The sequence below is a fragment of the Rhincodon typus genome, chromosome 26 (genome assembly GCF_021869965.1).
Source record: "Rhincodon typus isolate 14 chromosome 26, sRhiTyp1.1, whole genome shotgun sequence".
Lineage (NCBI taxonomy): Eukaryota > Metazoa > Chordata > Chondrichthyes > Orectolobiformes > Rhincodontidae > Rhincodon > Rhincodon typus.
In genome coordinates, this window is record NC_063357.1 from 37,304,834 (window position 1) to 37,322,861 (window position 18,028).

An 18,028-nucleotide genomic window follows, 5' to 3' on the forward strand; every position below is an offset into this window, starting at 1 on the left:
GAGGCGGCGCCGATACAGTCATCAATGTAACGGAGGAAGAGGTGGGGTTTAGGGCCGGTGTAGGTACGGAAGAGGGATTGTTCCACGTAACCTACAAAGAGGCAGGCGTAGCTTGGGCCCATGCGGGTACCCATGGCCACCCCCTTTGTCTGTAGGAAGTGGGAGGAATTGAAAGAGAAGTTGTTGAGGGCAAGGACGAGTTTGGCTAAGCGGATGAGGGTGTCAGTGGAGGGGGACTGGTCGGGCCTGCGGGACAGGAAGAAGCGGAGGGCCTTTAGGCCATCTGCATGGGGAATGCAGGTGTAGAGGGACTGGACGTCCACGGTAAAGATGAGGTGTTGGGGACCGGGGAATTGGAAGTTCTGGAGGAGGTGGAGGGCGTGGGTGGTGTCACGGACATAGGTAGGGAGTTCCTGGACCAAGGGGGAGAAAATGGAGTCCAGATAGTTGGAGATCAGTTCGGTGGGGCAGGAGCAGGCGGAGACAATGGGTTGACCAGGGCGTTCAGGTTTGTAGATTTTGGGAAGGAGATAGAAACGGGCAGTGCGAGGTTGGGGAACAATGAGGTTGGAGGCCGTGGGTGGGAGGTCACCTGAGGTGATGAGGTTGTGGATGGTTTGGGAGATGATGGCTTGGTGCTCAGGGGTGGGGTCTTGATCAAGGGGGCGGTAGGAGGTGGTGTCGGAGAGTTGGCATCTGGCCTCGGCGATGTAGAGGTCAGTGCGCCATACTACAACTGCGCCTCCCTTGTCCGCGGGTTTTATGGCGAGGTTGGGATTGGAGCGGAGGGAGCGGAGGGCTGCACGTTCTGCGGAGGAGAGGTTGGAGTGGGCGAGAGGGGTGGAGAGGTTGAGGTGATTGATGTCTCTACGGCAGTTGGAGATGAAGAGGTCGAGGGAGGGTAGGAGGGCCCAAGAAGACTTTCCACATCAAGCAGATGTTCACCTGCACATGTGCCAATGTGGTATACTGCATCCACTGCACCCGGTGTGGCTTCCTCTACATCGGGGAAACCAAGCAGAGGCTCGGGGACTGCTTTGCAGAACACCTACGCTCGGTTCACAATAAACAACTGCACCTCCCAGTTGCGAACCATTTCAAATCCCCCTCCCATTCCTCAGACGACATGTCCATCCTGGGCCTCCTGCAGTGCCACAACGATGCCACCCGAAGGTTGCAGGAACAGCAACTCATATTCCACTTGGGAACCCTGCAGCCCAATGGTATCAATGTGGATTTCACAAGCTTCAAAATCTCCCCTCCCCCTACCGCATCCCAAAACCAGTCCAGTTCGTCCCCGCCTCCCTAACCTGTTCTTCCTCCCACCTATCCCCTCCTCCCACCTCAAGCCGCACCCCCATCTCCTACCAATTAACCTCATCCTGCCCCCTCGACCTGTCCGTCCTCCCTGGACTGACCTATCCCCTCCCTAACTCCCCACCTACACTCACCTTTACTGGCCCCACCCCCGCCTCTTCGACCTGTTTGTTTCCTCTCCACCTATCCTCTCCTCTATCCATCTTCTATCCGCCTCCCACTCTCTCCCTATTTATTTCAGAACCCCCTTCCCCTCCCCCTTTTCTGATGAAGGGTCTAGGCCCGAAACGTCAGCCTTTCTGCTCCTATGATGCTGCTTGGCCTGCTGTGTTCATCCAGCCCTGCACCTTGTTGTCTCGGATTCTCCAGCATCTGCAGTTCCTACTATCCCTGTAATAAGGGAAGTTGGGCATCAAGTGTATCACATGGTTAAATGGGAGCCCTGCAATTGTATAAGTTAATTGGATAAATCTTAGAGAATTATACAAGTGTTTATACATTTATCTCAAATCACAAGACAGATTTCCAATTTTGTTACAGTCCATTTAGATGGCAACAGTCTCTAGAGCAATATGGACTGAATTCCCCTCTATTTCAGTGACTTGCAACATCCTGCAAGTACTTTAATTTGAATCATGAAGTGCCACAATATTAAGATATTTACATTGGCACTGCGAAAAGAATGAAGAGTGTGACCCTTGCCCACCCCTTTTCCCCAGGGATATTTAGGTTGCGTCATCAGGCTCTGATTCTGGATTCAGGCTTCAATTAACCCTAACTCCAGTGACTATGAAAAGTGAAATCACTTCAGACTGACCCGATAGTCATAAATAAATGCCCCCTTTCACAACTCTAATCTTCTCATCAAATAGGTCTTCAGTTAACTATAAACTAGTTCCAAGCCAAATGTATTCTCTTCAAATTGGACCAATTCAAAGCAAAATCTTAATCACTATCCTGAAGCAGTTTATCCAAACACATTACAGCAAAACTAATCTAGAAGACATAATTCAGGAGCTAGCTGGAATATTCCCCACTTGCCTGAATGGATACAGCTCTAACAACATGCAGGAAGTTGACAAAGGACCTACTTGACTGGCACCACACCTTCAATCGTGCACTCCCACCAGTGATGCATAGTGACAGCTGTAAGAAGCATTGAAGAAATTCACCAAGGATCCTCAGACACCACCTACCAAATCCACAATCTCTTGTCTAGGATGATGAGGGCAGCAGATCAGGTGGGAATACTGTTGCGTGTCCACTCCCCTCCAAGCCACACACTACCCTAACTTAGAACTGTAATCACTGTTCCCTCACTGTCATTTGGCCAAAATCCAAGAACAGCACTGAACACCAGAAGTAGAAGCAATTCAGGCCCTCAAGCCTGCTCCTCCATTTAATATAATCATGGCTGATCTTATCGTAGCCTCAACTCCACTTTCCTGCCTACTCTCCATCACACTTCGACCTATTACCTCCTTAAATTTACTCAATGTCCCAGCATCAACCACATCTTGAGGTAATGGTTAAATCCACAGATTCATGACCCTTTGAGAGAAGTAATTCCTCCTCATCTAAGTTTTAGATCTGCTACCCCTTATCCTAAAACTATGAGTTCTACCCACGTGAACTGCAGTAGTTCCTGGGAATCTTCAGCATAGTATTTCTATGTTATAATTTTAAATGGAGTGCCTACTGTAGGGAATGTTCTTAAATTAGCAAATTTAAATTAAATTAGTACATAATTAAACTGTTCCACATTCCTGCCTTGCAGTATTACATTTTTAACAAGGATGTTAATACAATCAGCCTTGTTCTAGAGATATCTGTACAGGCACAAGATATCTTCTCAGATTTCACAAATACATGAGCCAGGCTTACTCTGTAATTTGTTTATTAGCCAACTGAGTTGCTTTTTGGATATGTTTGTCCAGCTAAGGTTCAGTACGATGGGCTGTCTCCTGATGATCCCACTCAGCATAGTTGGAGTGATTGATTTGCAGCCACTCAGGTTAATTGTAGTCCACAACCGCTTGTCACAACACCTGTAACCATTAAGAAACAAAACATAACCAGTGAAACCATGCAGTCGATATTGGAAAATTACAAAATAAAAACAAGCATTTTGATATTTAATACTAAGCAAGTCCACAAGCACTCAAATTGCAGCCTTAAGAATGTAAATTAATTTAAGAGTACCAGGTTGCTCACTGTGTAATAAAATGAGTTAGCAGGTACACAAAATATGACTAAGTTTTGTGCACACAGTGTGCAAGTTTATACATGGTTTGTAGTTGCATACTGACTTTCTCATAGCAATGTGTACACAATAGCTATTTAAATTAATTCGTGATGGTTAGGACCACCTGGCATAAGTACCAAAAGGTGCAATATTGGAAGGGCGTTCTATAAAACTTTAGTTTATACGTAATATCTCAATTCTGTCCCTCCCCCTCCCTGCCCCAAGCCCACTTCTCAGTCCAAAAAAATTCATTAAGTCTAACATCTTTAAGCTCAAAGTAACAAAACATAGCAATACACAAGAAACACTATATCACTATACACAGACATTCATGACAGTAAATGTTAAAGTGCCAAAACTCAGATTGTACAAATCAAAGTAGATATGATTCAGAGAATTTGATGTCCTCACCCCTTGCACATTTGGCTAAGCCACCATTTGTTGCCCATCTCAGAGTGCCCGAAAGAGCTGCCTTCTTGGGGTGCAGGGACACCCGTGGTGCTGTTATGGAGTTCCAGGATTTTGACCCAGCAAATAAAGGAATGGCAATATAGCTACAAGTCATGATGGTAAGCAACTTGGAGGGTTGGGGTGATATATCCTATGTATGTTGTCCCTGTCCTTCTGTGGTACAGGTGGCTTGGAAAGTGCTGGCAAAAATCAGCCTTGGAGTTGCAGCAGTGCATCTTGTAAATGGTACACTTCAGCTGACCAGCTAGGTCAGTAATGGTGCTGTCTAGCCACTCATGGTGATGGACATCGAGGTCCTCCATCCACAGCACAATCTGTTTTATGCCACCCTCAGTGCTTCTTCCAAGTGGTGCTCAACATGAAGGAGTACTGATTGATCAAGAGGTTTTCTTATCTTGAAACTTCATGAGTTCAGGAGTCTATTTCAAGGATTCCCTGACAACTCCCTCCTGACCAGACCATTGTGCTGCCACCTCTGCCTGGTCTGAACTGCTACTGGGACATGACAGACTCAGGGAGGGTTATTAGTGCTATTTGGGATACACAGTCGTACTCACTGAATCATAATTTATAGACAGAGTGTAACTTGATTAATCAATGAGACAACATTCCCAATTTTGGCTCTACCCATAGTTTTGCAGGGTTGACAAGGCTGCTTTTGCCAATGTCATTTCCACTGCCTAGGTCAAGACCAGGTGGTCTGACCGGTTTCATTCTTTGCGACACTTTCAGTGGTTTGATACAAAGAGTGCCTTGGTATAACACTTCAGAGAACAGTGAAGAGGGAGAGTCAAGCACATTGTGGTGGGTCTGGAGTCATATGTAGGCCAGATCAGGCAAGAATGGCATATTTCTATCGCTAATTAAAAAAAACTTGGTAAACGAGTTTATTTTAAATATATATGGTGTAGCTTGTGGATGACACAAATAGCTGAAGGCAAATGGCAAATGGATACAGAATGTGCAGAGGGATGCAGACAGGTTATGTAAGTGGGCAAAGACTTGGCAGATAGAAACCGTGTGATTTTATGCACTTTCACAGGAAGAATAGAGGAGCTGAATATTATTTAAATGCTTTGACTCCATAAAGCTGCTTTGGGAATCCTCATACATAAAGTGCAAAAAGCTGGTACCCAAATTCACCAAGTAAAAGGACAAGACCTACATTCCATTTGCCTTATTCCAAACATAGAGCGGTACTGCTATACAAAGCACCAGTCAGACCACAGCGAAATCGATGAACAATTTTGGGCCCCTTTTAAAAGGAAAGATACACTGGCATTGGAGAGAGTCTAGAGAAGTTTCACTAGGTTGATACCAGGTATGAAAGGTACTGTTATGAGGAGAGATTGAGTAAGTTTGGCCTGAACTCATTAGAGTTTAGAAGAATGAGAGGCAGCCTTATTGAAAATACAAGATTCTTAGGGTAGATGCAAAGAGGTTGTTTTCCCTTGTGGGAGAGTCTAGGGCCAAAGGGAATAATCTCAGAATAAGGGGTTGCACGTTTAAGACACAGACGAGAAGTAATTTCTTCTATCAGAGGCTAACAAATCTGTGGAATTCTTTACCACCAAGGGCTGTTGAGGCTGGGTCGTTAAATTTATGCAAAGTTAAGAGAGAGATTTTGAGTCAGTAAGGGAATGAAAGGTTATAGGGAAGAGATAGGAAAGTGGAGTTGAAGGTTATCAGCTCCTACATCTTATATTCTTATGGTCTAATTGACAATTGTTTCATAGTCAGACTATAAATTCTACCATCTGCCATAGTGGGATTTGAATCCGAGTCCCTATGAGATTTCCTGGGTCTATGGATTACTTGTCCAGCAACAATACCACTACATTATCAGCCCCTCACTTGTTACCTTCCCACTTCACCTCAATTACGTCGACGGTGGGAAGCTCCACAGATGGCCAAAGCAGCCCCATTGTCAGTTGAGGCCCCCCAAGGGAGTAATTCTGCTGCCATTAGTATTAACCCAGTGGTGAGCAGAGGTCTCAACATGCAGGGAGCACAAGCAGCAAACTCTTTTGGTATTGGTTGAGAGCTTCTGGGAGGAGTGTCTGATTGAAGGCCTGATCATTCACCAGTGGCCTGGGATCAATATACTCGCATCAGTTAGCACCTCAGTGATAGCATTGCATTCAACTGAGCCCCTGATTGGCTGGTGCCTTGATCCTGGGAAAGGCCCATTATTGTCTAGCTAATACAACAGGCCTTCTCCAGAAGGGGCGACACAAGGCTCTCACTGACTCTCCAGCCAGACATCAAAATTTCTGTCAACTCCATTAAGTATCACCTGGATGCTTCATCATCATAATCTGCAAATTTTTAAGATGATGCTAAGTCCTGAGCTTTAATTCATATGCCTTCCATTTTCATTTTAAATTCTTTCATGGAATATGGGTGTCATCTATTCACAATGACCTTTAAGAGGTGTGGTGAGTTGCCTTCTTGAACCACTGCATTCCATCAGGTGCAATCTGCTTTTAAGAAGGGAGTTTAATTGTTTGCATAAATCATGGACTTAAAATTTTAATTGTTATTAAACTACACATTTCATCTGTATACCAAACTACGAAAAAAAAACCAACAGGTCAGATGTACTGTCGAACTACCTAAACAGGAGTTATGTAGTTGAGCTGCATCAGCAAGTTTCTGTTCCACTCGAGTTGTTTATCTCCTGAATAACCAGTATTATACCAGAAAGCACCAGCTGTGCTTCATCATGCATCTTCAGTTTTGTAATTCTGCAAAGCACAGAGAAATTACAATCCTCTTGGCTGCTGAAGACAGTAGCTGGTGTTTCTGCCTTGAATCTCACTAGATTAGGATCAAGTTGGAGGCACGTTGACGTTTAAGTGTGTGCAGGGGAGTATCCTGACTAGGCTACACCTGGAGAGGTACAGGTTCAGGACAGGGTTGGTGTAACCAATAGACTAAGGAGAACTCAGATAAAATGAGAAATGAGTAATTGAGTCAATGAATCACTGACTATTCAACAACTATAACAGGAGGACAAGAATGAAGATTGTCAGATGGTGTGCCAGAATTCAGATTATGGCATCTTACAACAGGAGGATAAAAGAGGTGGGTGGTATTTTTACAGGATGTAATAATAATTGTAGGGAGGGATATTATATTTTGTAAAAGGATCAAAGCCCTACATGACATGTCGTCTATCTAATGCCAGATTGGAGGTTAGGTGGATCTAATGGATAGGTTTGGAGAGATCATAGGAGGAGACATGGAAATTAAGGGAAGAGTAGGAATACAACTAAGATTGTATTTCCTGAAATTTAGGCTATTAAGGGTGATTTATTGAAGTCCAAGCTATTTAGAATAACTGACAGTTCTAGATTGCTCAGTCTACTCTAAGGGAAATAGTGAGAGAATGAACATAGAACATAACAGCGCAGTACAGGCCCTTCGGCCCTCGATGTTGCGTCGACCTGTGAAACCAATCTGAAGCCCATCTAACCTACACTATTCCATTATCATCCATATGTTTATCAATGACCATTTAAACGCCCTTCAAGTTGGCGAGTCTACTACTGTTGCGGGCAGGGCATTCCACGCCCTTACTACTCTCCGAGTAAAGAACCTACCTCTGACATCTGTCCCATATCTATCATTCCTCAATTTAAAGCTATGTCCCTCGTGCTAGCCATCACCATCCGAGGAAAAAGGTTCTCACTGTCCACCCTATCTAATCCTCTGATCATCTTGTAGGTCTCTATCAAGTCACCTCTTAACCTTCTTCTCTCTAACAAAAACAGCCTCAAGTCCCTCAGCCTTTCCTCATAAGACCTTCCCTCCATACCAGGCAACATCCTGGTAAATCTCCTCTGCACCCTTTCCAATGCTTCCACATCCTTCCCATAATGCGGCGACCAGAACTGTACGTAATACTCCAAGTGCGGCCGCACCAGAGTTTTGTACAGCTGCAACATGACCTCATGGCTCCGAAACTCAATCCCTCTACCAATAAAACCTAACACACCGTACGCCTTCTTAACAACCCTATCGACCTGGGTGGCAACTTTCAGTGATCTATGCACATGGACACCGAGATGTCTCTGCTCATCCACACTACCAAGAATCTTACCATTAGCCCAGTACTCTGTATTCCTGTTACTCCTTCCAAAGTGAATTACCTCACACTTTTCCACATTAAACTCCATTTGCCACCTCTCAGCCCAGCCCTGCAGCTTATCTATGTCCCTCTGTAACCTGCAACATCCTTCCGCACTATCCACAACTCCACCGACTTTAGTGTCATCTGCAAATTTACTAACCCATCCTTCTACGCCCTCATCCAGGTCATTTATAAAAATGACAAACAGCAGTGGCCCCAAAACAGATCCTTGCGGTACACCACTAGTAACTGAACTCCAGGATGAACATTTCCCATCAACCACCACCCTCTGTCTTCTTACAGCTAGCCAATTTCTGATCCAAACCGTTAAATCACCCTCAATCCCATGCCTCCGTATTTTCTGCAATAGCCTACCGTGGGGAACCTTATCAAACGCTTTACTGAAATCCATATACACCACATCAACCGCTTTACCCTCATCCACCTGTTTGGTCACCTTCTCAAGGAACTCAATAAGGTTTGTGAGGCACGACCTACCCTTCACAAAACCGTGTTGACTATCCCAAATCAAATTATTCCTTTCTAGATGATTATAAATCCTCTCTCTTATAATCCTTTCCAACACTTTACCCACAACCGAAGTAAGGCTCACTGGTCTATAATTACCAGGGTTGTCTCTACTCCCCTTCTTGAACAAGGGGACAACATTTGCTATCCTCCAGTTTTCTGGGACTATTCCTGTAGACAATGACGACATAAAGATCAAAGCCAAAGGCTCTGCAATCTCCTCCCTAGCTTCCCAGAGAATCCTAGATAAATCCCATCCGGCCCAGGGGACTTATCTATTTCACACTTTCCAGAATTGCTAACACCTCCTCCTTATGAACCTCAATCCCGTCTAGTCTAATAGCCTGTATCTCAGTATTCTCCTCGACAGCATTGTCTTTTTCCTGTGTGAATACTGACGAAAAATATTCATTTAGCACCTCTCCTAACTCTTCGGACTCCAAGCACAACTTCCCACTACTGTCCTTGACTGGCCGTAATCTTACTCTAGTCAGTCATTCTTTTATTCCTGACATACCTATAGAAAGCTTTAGGGTTTACCTTGATCCTACCTGCTAAAGACTTCTCATGTCCCCTCCTGGCTCTTCTTAGCTCTCTCTTTAGGTCCTTCCTGGCTAACTTTTAACTCTCAAGCACCCTAACTGAGCCTTCACGCCTCATCTCTACATAAGCCTCCTTCTTCCTCTTGACAAGAGATTCAACTTCTTTAGTAAACCACGCTCGATCACTTCCTCCCTACCCGACAGGTACATACTTATCAAGGACACGCAGTAGCTGTTCCTTGAACAAGCTCCACATTTCAATTGTGCCCAGCCCTTGCAGTTTCCTTCTCCATCCTATGCATCCTAAATCTTGCCTAATCGCCTCATAATTGCCTTTCCCCCAGTTATAACTCTTGCCCTGCGGTATATACCTATCCCTTTCCATCGCTAAAGTAAACGTAACCGAATTGTGGTCACTATCACCAAAGTGCTCACCTACCTCCAAATCTAACACCTGGCCTGGTTCATTACCCAGTACCAAATCCAATGTGGCCTCGCCTCTTGTTGGCCTATCTACATACTGAGTCAGGAAACCCTCCTGCATACATTGGACAAAAACTGACCCATCTAAAGTACTCAAACTATAGCGTTTCCAGTCAATATTTGGAAAGTTAAAGTCCCCCATAACAACTACCCTGTTACTCTTGCTCCTATCCAGAATCGTCTTTGCAATCCTTTCCTCTACATCTGTGGAACTTTTAGGAGGCCTATAGAAAACTCCCAACAGGGTGACCTCTCCTTTCCTGTTTCTAACCTCAGCCCATACTACCTCAGTAGACGAGTCCTCATCAAACGTCCTTTCTGCCACTGTAATACTGGCCTTGACTAACAATGCCACACCTCCCCCTCTTTTACCACCTTCCCTGATCTTACTGAAACATCTAAACCCTGGAACCTGCAAGAACTATATTTGGGAATACTGTTCTTTAACACAAAAATAGTGGCAGAAGTTTGCAAATGTCTCTTAAATGGTAGTTATACTAGCTCATCTGTTAGTTTAAATATAAAATTGGTTATTAACCAGAAGTATTAAGGGAATTTAGGCTATGCAGTCAGGCCAAAGATCAGCAAAGATCTCATTGCAATGCCAGGAGATAATGGGCCATTTCCTGTCTGTGTTCCGATATGGTTTAGGCCTCAATTAAATGAGCCTTTGGTGGAGCATAACACAAAAGTATTGAATGTCCATCTTAGATTACCAACAATAAATGTCCTATGGAGATTCTTCAGAAGCAAAGAAATGGAAGAAATCTGAAATTCACCAGCAGGTGTCAGCATAACAACATATTGCACCAAATTTGGACACTTGCTCAGGACTACACACTATGTTTGCTACATAAAATCTTTAACCAGTCATAAATAGTATTTACACTTTACAAAAATCTTAGCAAAACAAAGTACAACTCTGAAAAGCCTTTCAAATGTAAAATGATCTACTATGGCATTGACCCAGTGTTAATTGTAATGTGAAAGACACCCTGTTTCAGAAACCTGATGCCTTGCTTTACATGCAAATAGCTGGCCATATTAACAAAATGCAGAAATCCACCATGTAAAAATCAGGTCATTTTAAAGGGCATATCAAACAATATTTGAAATTTATACTTAATTACACAATAGCTATGGATTTTAAATTTAATTGTAAGTTCAGCGTTTTGGGATATTTTCAGCTGCTTTACATTTTTATTAGCGGCAACATTATAACATTTGTTTGTAGAAATGTTCCCGAAGAAAACATTTTCCTGTTAAGTTTTCTGTATTAATCATCCCAATTATCATCATTTGGAAGCATGGTTAACATGTGTTGACAATCCCACTACTTAATTAGGGTACGCTCGTGGTGCAGTGGTAATGTCTCCCCGTCCCTGGGCCGGAAGGCCCGGGTTCAAGTCCTACCGCTCCAGAAGTGTGTAATAATGTCTCTGAACAGGTTGATTGGAAAACTAAGGTGTTTTTAAGAGACCCCTCGTGGTGCAGTGCTAGTGTCCCTATCCCTGGACTGGCAGGCCCGGGTTCAAGTCCCACCTGCTCCAGAGGTGTACAGTAATGTCTCTGAACAGGTTGGTTAGAAAAATAGGCGAATAAGTTTTAAAAAAATTAAATTCAAAGGGAAAAGGGACTTTTGTGGCACACTGGTAATATCCCTACCTCCGAGTTGGGAGGCCCGAGTTCAAATACTACCTGTTCCAGAATTGTGACATAACATTTCTGATAACAGTTTGAGTAGAAAATCTTAAATTCGAAGGGAGGACTCTTGTGGCACGGTGGTAATGTCCCTTCTTCTAAGCCAGCAGGCCCAGGTTCAAATCCCACCTGCTCCAGATGTGTGTAACAACATCTCTAAACAGGTTGAAAGAAATTTAAATTATTAGTCTCACCCCTATTTGCTGCACCATACCCATGGGAAAACAGGCAGGGTCCCACGTCTCTACTAACATGCTCTGGGAAGTGTGCTAAAGACAGAATCGTGAGCTCAGCTCTCGATACAGTCGAGACTGCGAATGCAATATTAGATTTCCAGACCAAATCCAGAACCAGGCCGATTAAATTAAAATACATGTATAAACACCTCTCTGACTGGAGATCTCATTGGGTGGCACGGTGGCTCAATGGTTAGCACCGCTGCCTCACAGCACCAGGGACCCGGGTTTGCTTCTCCTGTATCTGCGTGGGTTTCCACTGGATGCTCTGATTTCCTCCCACAGTTCAAAGATGTGCAGATTAGGTGGACTGACCGTACTAAATTGCCCATAGAGTTCAGGGATGTGTAGATTAGATGGGTTACAGGGGAAAGGCGTAGGGATAGGGATAGGTCTGGGTGGGATGCTCCGAGGGTAGGTGTGGACTTGTTGGGCTGAAGGGCCCGTTTCCACATTGGAGGTATTATGTTCTATCTGGAGAATTAACCAATGACAGCAAATATCAAAAGGAATGTCTTACATTATTTTAATTTAGGGACGGGGGTGGATGTGAAAAAGAAGGAAGGGAAACAGACTGGATGAAATTATGAGTTGGATAAAGCCAGGCAAGAGGTGCTCTTACTTCCTTCGAGTCACCCAAGAATCTGTCCTGGGCCCATCCTATTTCTCAACTACAAGATGTCCAGTGTCATCATCCAGGAACAAGTCAGGTTCCACGCAGGTAGTGGTACACCCAACTTAACTGTATCACCATCTACTGTCATCTCCTCCTCCTATTCACTGACCCCCCTACCAATTACCTCTGATTTGTCATGCTGCTTCTCTGACCTCCAATACTGGATCAACAGAAATTTCCTTCAACTAAATATTGAGAAGATCAAAGCCATTGAATTCAGTTTCCACTAGAAATTCCATGAGCCACCAACTTAATCCCTCTCCATAGCCACTGTCAGAGACTGAATTTATACTCTGTGCCAACGTTACCCTGAACAAAACTTTCAAATATATTTCAGCTCCATCACTTCTAAAACAAAGTCAAATTTTGCCTCGCCTCAGCTCAAATGCTGCTGAAATCCTCATTTGATGCCCTTGTCATCTCTCACATTGACCATCCCAATGGTTTATGGGCCAGCCTCTCATCTTCCTTCTCCCCTCCATAAAATGGAGCTAATTTAAAACTCTACAGTCCATATCCTAACTTCCTCAATTGTCTTCATCAAGCATGGTTGTGCTTGCTAACCTATGTTTGATATCGTTGGAGTTGGAACTAGATGAAAACTTAAGTCTAGTTTTCAAATTCCTCCGTCTTACTTGTCTCCATATATCTCTAATTCCCCCACGACTCTCAATAGCTATGCACTCTTCCAATTTGAGCCTCTTTTACATCCGTAATCTTAATCAATCTACTAGGGCTTATGGCATAGTGATAGTGTTCCCATCTCCGAGTCAAGAGGCCTGGGTTCAAGTCCCACGTGCTCCAAAGGTGTATTCTGACATAGTGACATTGCCTTTACTTGCCTCAGCTCCAAACTCAGATTCTTTTCCTAAACCACATCGCCACCCTCCCCTCCATTAAAGACAGACTTGCATTTATGTCCAAATTGTATTTTTTTTTTTTTATTATGTTGGTGGAGGAATAATTACTGCCCTGGATACCAAGGAATAATTCCTGTATCATACTTCAAAATAGTGCCATGGGATCTTTTTATGTTCACTAAGCAGATAGATGAGGACTCGTTCTAATGCCTTAACTGAAAGAGCAGCATTCCCTCACTACTAGATTGGAGTTAAAACCTTGATTTTGTGCTCAAACTCTGGGAATTGGACTCGAATCCAGGCCATTGGGACTCAGAGGCCAAGTACTACCAACTATTCTCACTCTGACCTGGAATCAGAACATTGATATTAACCATAAACGTTGTTCCTCCCTCCACAAGTGCTGCCTGACTGGTGGAATATTTCCTACATTTTATTGCTAGGATGAATGAATTGCCTTAAGTGGAGAGATTGAGGAAATTTGCACCTCTACAATTATACTTTATTTAACACTCCTAACATGACCCTAAAAAAATGTGCACTAAAGTTAGAACATGCTGAACAAAATTGCTTTCCTGTAAGAAAACACGTAACAAAGGGCGAATAATTTGTTTTGGCATTTCATAAAACCTTATTAGCTGCCTTAAATCTAACTGGCCCAAAAATCCCCTAATTTACCAACAAGTTACCTTTTAATTGCCATCTCTCCCAATCCATCACTGCCAGCAAGACCTGGAGAGGGCTGGCAAATGCTGAGAGAGTTGCAAAGTGAAAGTTTGTGTTTAAAAAAATCCTGAGCATGCTTCACATTAAAACATTAAATCTAACTGGTAACTCGTGGGAAAGCAGTTCTGGAATGTCCCTAAGTTATTAACCATGTTAAAAATGAAATGCTGCTATTAGAACATGCTTTAAAGGGATATATCTGAACTCTGGAGTTTAGAAGTGCGAGAGGTGATCACATTGAAAATTCTTGACAGTATAGGTGTTGAGTGGCTGCTTTTCAGGTTGGGATTCTAGAACTAGCACGCATAGTCTTAGTAAAAATCGATTGTTTAAAATGGAGATGAAAAGCTATTTCTTCGCCTAAAGGGTTGTGAATCTTTAAGCATTTACAGCCCTGTGTGCAGAAGAATTCCAGTCTTCAAATCTATTCAATGCTGAACTTGACAAGATTTTTGAATTCTAGGGTAGTCAAGGGATATGGGCATTGGACAGAAAAGATCAGGTCAAAAGATCAGTCATGACTGTTTTGAATGGCAGAGAAGATTTGAGGAGCCACATAGCTAATCCCTGCTCCTTTTTATGTTTTCTTTCAATCAGGGTCATTAAATTACTTAACTCACCAATGTCACTGCATCTCAGTTTAACAATTATTTAAATACAATCCATAGTTCAGCATTAAAACCAAGATTTTTCAATGGGTGATGTTATACATACTATTAAGGTTACAGCTACTTGGCCATTGGATATGAATCCATCCCAGTAAAGATTTTATCTCAAACAACAAACACAAGTCATAATGCTTTCACGTTTTAAAATTCCTCAGTTTTTGCCAAGCACTGATACTAATAATTCAGATTTCCACAAAATAGTGCAGTGATTAGGCACAGTTACTATAGTTACAGCTGGCATTCACTATTGTTCAAGTGCACATCTGTTTGAACTTTTTTCTCTAACTGGTAACTCGTGGGAAAGCAATTCTGGTCAGGCAATCATCCACATAAAATAGTTCAGTTTTATATCCCACAAAGGAAAAATTGGACACTATTCAATACATGACTGCTGTAAAATGTTTTGTACAGAAATGGTAGAAATCTCATGACATTGCTCACAGTAAACCAGTTAATATACTACTATATAAAGATAGGAGCATTTCATGTAGTGCACAATGCACTTATTCTGTTGCTCCTGTAAAGATTAAAATTGAAAGTCTGAGCGTTGCTAAGTAAACAATGGACAATACCATTTACAGGTTAATTGCTGAAAGTAATATTACCCCGTTCCTAAAATCAATATTGTTAAGTGATTTCTGATACTGTGGATATTCTGCTGCAGGGAAATCTTCCAATACGTTATCCATTACTGCTATTGCTGTGTCAAACATTTTTTTTTGAAAACCTTGAAAATGGAAGGTATTTTTTGTAAATTGGACTGGCAATTACCTTTACAATATCTTACTCAAATGCACATAGGTAGGAAAAGCTGAGAGTCGGGAACAAACACCCAAAACAAAAATCGAGTAATCAATTAAGCCACCAACAAGAACCTATTACCATCAGAAAGAAGTAGGGCATGTGTGAAGAAAAAAAAACTGTTCTACCATGTTCCTGCTCAATTAACAACTTTAAAAATTCTAGTAACAGTAGCTTAATTTTTAATGATAATCACTGCAGATAGAAATCTCCTAGACTCAGAGGAAGCTTTACTCCACGTGGGGCTCACTCCAAGGTTACTGATCTTATGTATTCCAGAACAATGCCTGGATAACTAGGTTCACCGACTTCTGACTTCTAAATTAATTCTGATCGAAAACCCAGAAAGCATGTTGCTTACTACCTTCTATTAGCAACAAGTAGTGGTGCAGTGTTTACAAAAAGGAAGTCACAGTATGTTTTCAAAAGGGCATATTGTGTGTATTGACAGTCTTGCTATTTATTTATTAAAAAGAATGATACTTTAGTGGCATATCCCAGCCCTTTGACTGGCGAAAAAAATACTCTCAAGTTTGAATGGAGTTCCAGGAAGACAATATCTCAGAAGAATTTGTCCCAACACTCAAGTAAGGTTGTCATACGGTAAAAGTTTCACCAAATGGTGCCTGATTTTATGGACCCTGTCATTTGAAGTATGCTTGGTATTAACTGTAAGGTCTGCTGCATTGCCAGCTTTTCTATTATTTTAAGTCACTGCATTAGCAGTTATCTAGCAGAAAACAATAAGCCACAGGACATTTTAAGGGAAGTAAAAAATCAAGTGTTTTTATTGATGGTGTTGACACAGCAATAGCATTATATTCAGAAATACATATAGCTATTTTACATTAACCCTTCATTGGCAAAGGCTGGAGAAACAAAGTAGATTTGCAATTCCTATTAACCGAAAAAGGACTCAAAAACCCGACTCTCTCTTGCCATATTTGACACATTTACTTTGGAGTTGTTCAATCCAGCATTTCATTCCACATGCGATAAGGCAATACATTTGGTGTATATAATCTATAGCTATGTTTATTGGAATTCAAAATTGTAAATTCTAGACCAAGGTTTGCTTTACTCTGTATTAGACTAACATTTTTCCCTCAGAAGTCTGGTCAACTCAAGAACAGCTGGCAAATATAACTGAACTAAATGAAACTGTTGCAGACTGACAAAAATGTAAGTGGCCCTGGTGTAGGAAATGAGACAGGCAAGATTGCTATGTTCCAGGTGCTTTACCTAATGTTCACAGGAAACATTGCTTGTTCTCTTTTCTTTAATACGAATATGTAAAATGCAATCCTTAATCTGGTGGAGATAAAAAATGAACCTTTTATTCCAAAGGCAGGGCTTCCTAAACAGTTGGCCATGACCCTCACGGGGTTGTGACAAGATTTCAGGTCTCAAGCTCTGAGCATCTAACAGCTGAGGCCTCTAAGTCCAAACTTGTTTCCTAATACTGGGTGTGACCCAACATTCACATTTTTGAGACCTTTAACTGCTGCAAAAAAAAAAGGCAATGAACAAATGTTTCTTTCAAAAACCCTTGCAACTTAAACACTATTCCCACCTCACTTAATCTCATTCAGTGGCTGAAACTCATTCATCTCCCTTTTAAAAAGCACTCACAGCATCCTCTGGTAGTCAAGCAAGTCTGTTGGGGAGCAGATTTCAGGCCACGGGGAGAAACATCCAGGATAGAAAACGCTTGCTGTTCCTTTATTTTGTTTTGAAATGAACATATATAGGCATGTTATGACACATCTCTATGGCAGGTGGGACTTAAAACTTCCTTATGTGCAAATCAGCCAGCAACTGCCAGCTATTGAACATGCTCAGCTAAACAAATCAGTTACATGCAAAGCTCAGCATCAAAAGCTGGCATTTTTAGAGCAACCTTTCTACTCATTGTTCCATACTTTGTTATGAGAACATTTTTAAAATGCTAGATGTTTTGCAGGTGTAACCTGGGACCAACTGGTAGATCTTCAGAGATGGTCAACATGTGGCTTAAGAGCTTTGTAGTTTTGGGCAATTACTGTTCTTTGACCATGATTGACTGCTGTGGTTTCTTGACCTGTAGCAACTGTAACTGATGCAATGACTTAGTCACAAAAGGTGGAATGCCACTTTTTGTGGAAGCAAAGTCTTTGGTGGAGCAAACTTTAAACTAACAGAAAATAGATTGAGATAATACAGTGTGGAGCTGGAGGAACTCAGCAGAAGGGTCCCGAACCGAAACGTCAGCTTTGCTGTTCCTCTGCTGCTTGGCCTGCTGTGTTCCTTCAGCTCCACACTGTTATTTCTGACTCCGGCATCGGCAGTTCTTACTATCTCTGATTGGAAAATAGATGGAGCCTGTTTCTGTCGAGCAGCATGCAATGAATGACATGGTAAATGGATTATGGTGACATGACGATTAGTTGTGGATGACTGGGGTGAATTTGCTAAATCCAAGAAGGTCTTTGGTTCTGAAGTTTACTTGCTGCTAGCACAGGAATTGTGGAGTTCAAAGCTGAATAAAAAAGTGAAGTTGTCGTAGTCCTACTGGATCATAGGCCTGCTTGCTCGAGAGAGAGACAGACACACAGAGAGAGAGAGAGAGAGAGAGAGAGAGAGAGAGAGAGAGAGAGAGA

At 42.4% G+C, this 18,028-nt stretch overlaps 1 protein-coding gene across 1 annotated transcript in view; it reads right to left on the bottom strand.

Annotated features, from left to right (window-relative positions):
• LOC109922428 (lysine-specific demethylase 2B-like) overlaps positions 1 to 18,028 on the bottom strand; it is a 99,719-nt gene that overhangs the window by 2,367 nt on the left and 79,324 nt on the right. Inside the window, exon 8 of the mRNA XM_048612390.1 lies at positions 3,202 to 3,365. Within this exon, the coding sequence (XP_048468347.1) occupies positions 3,202 to 3,365 (164 nt within the window). The remainder of the gene's footprint in view (positions 1 to 3,201; positions 3,366 to 18,028) is intronic.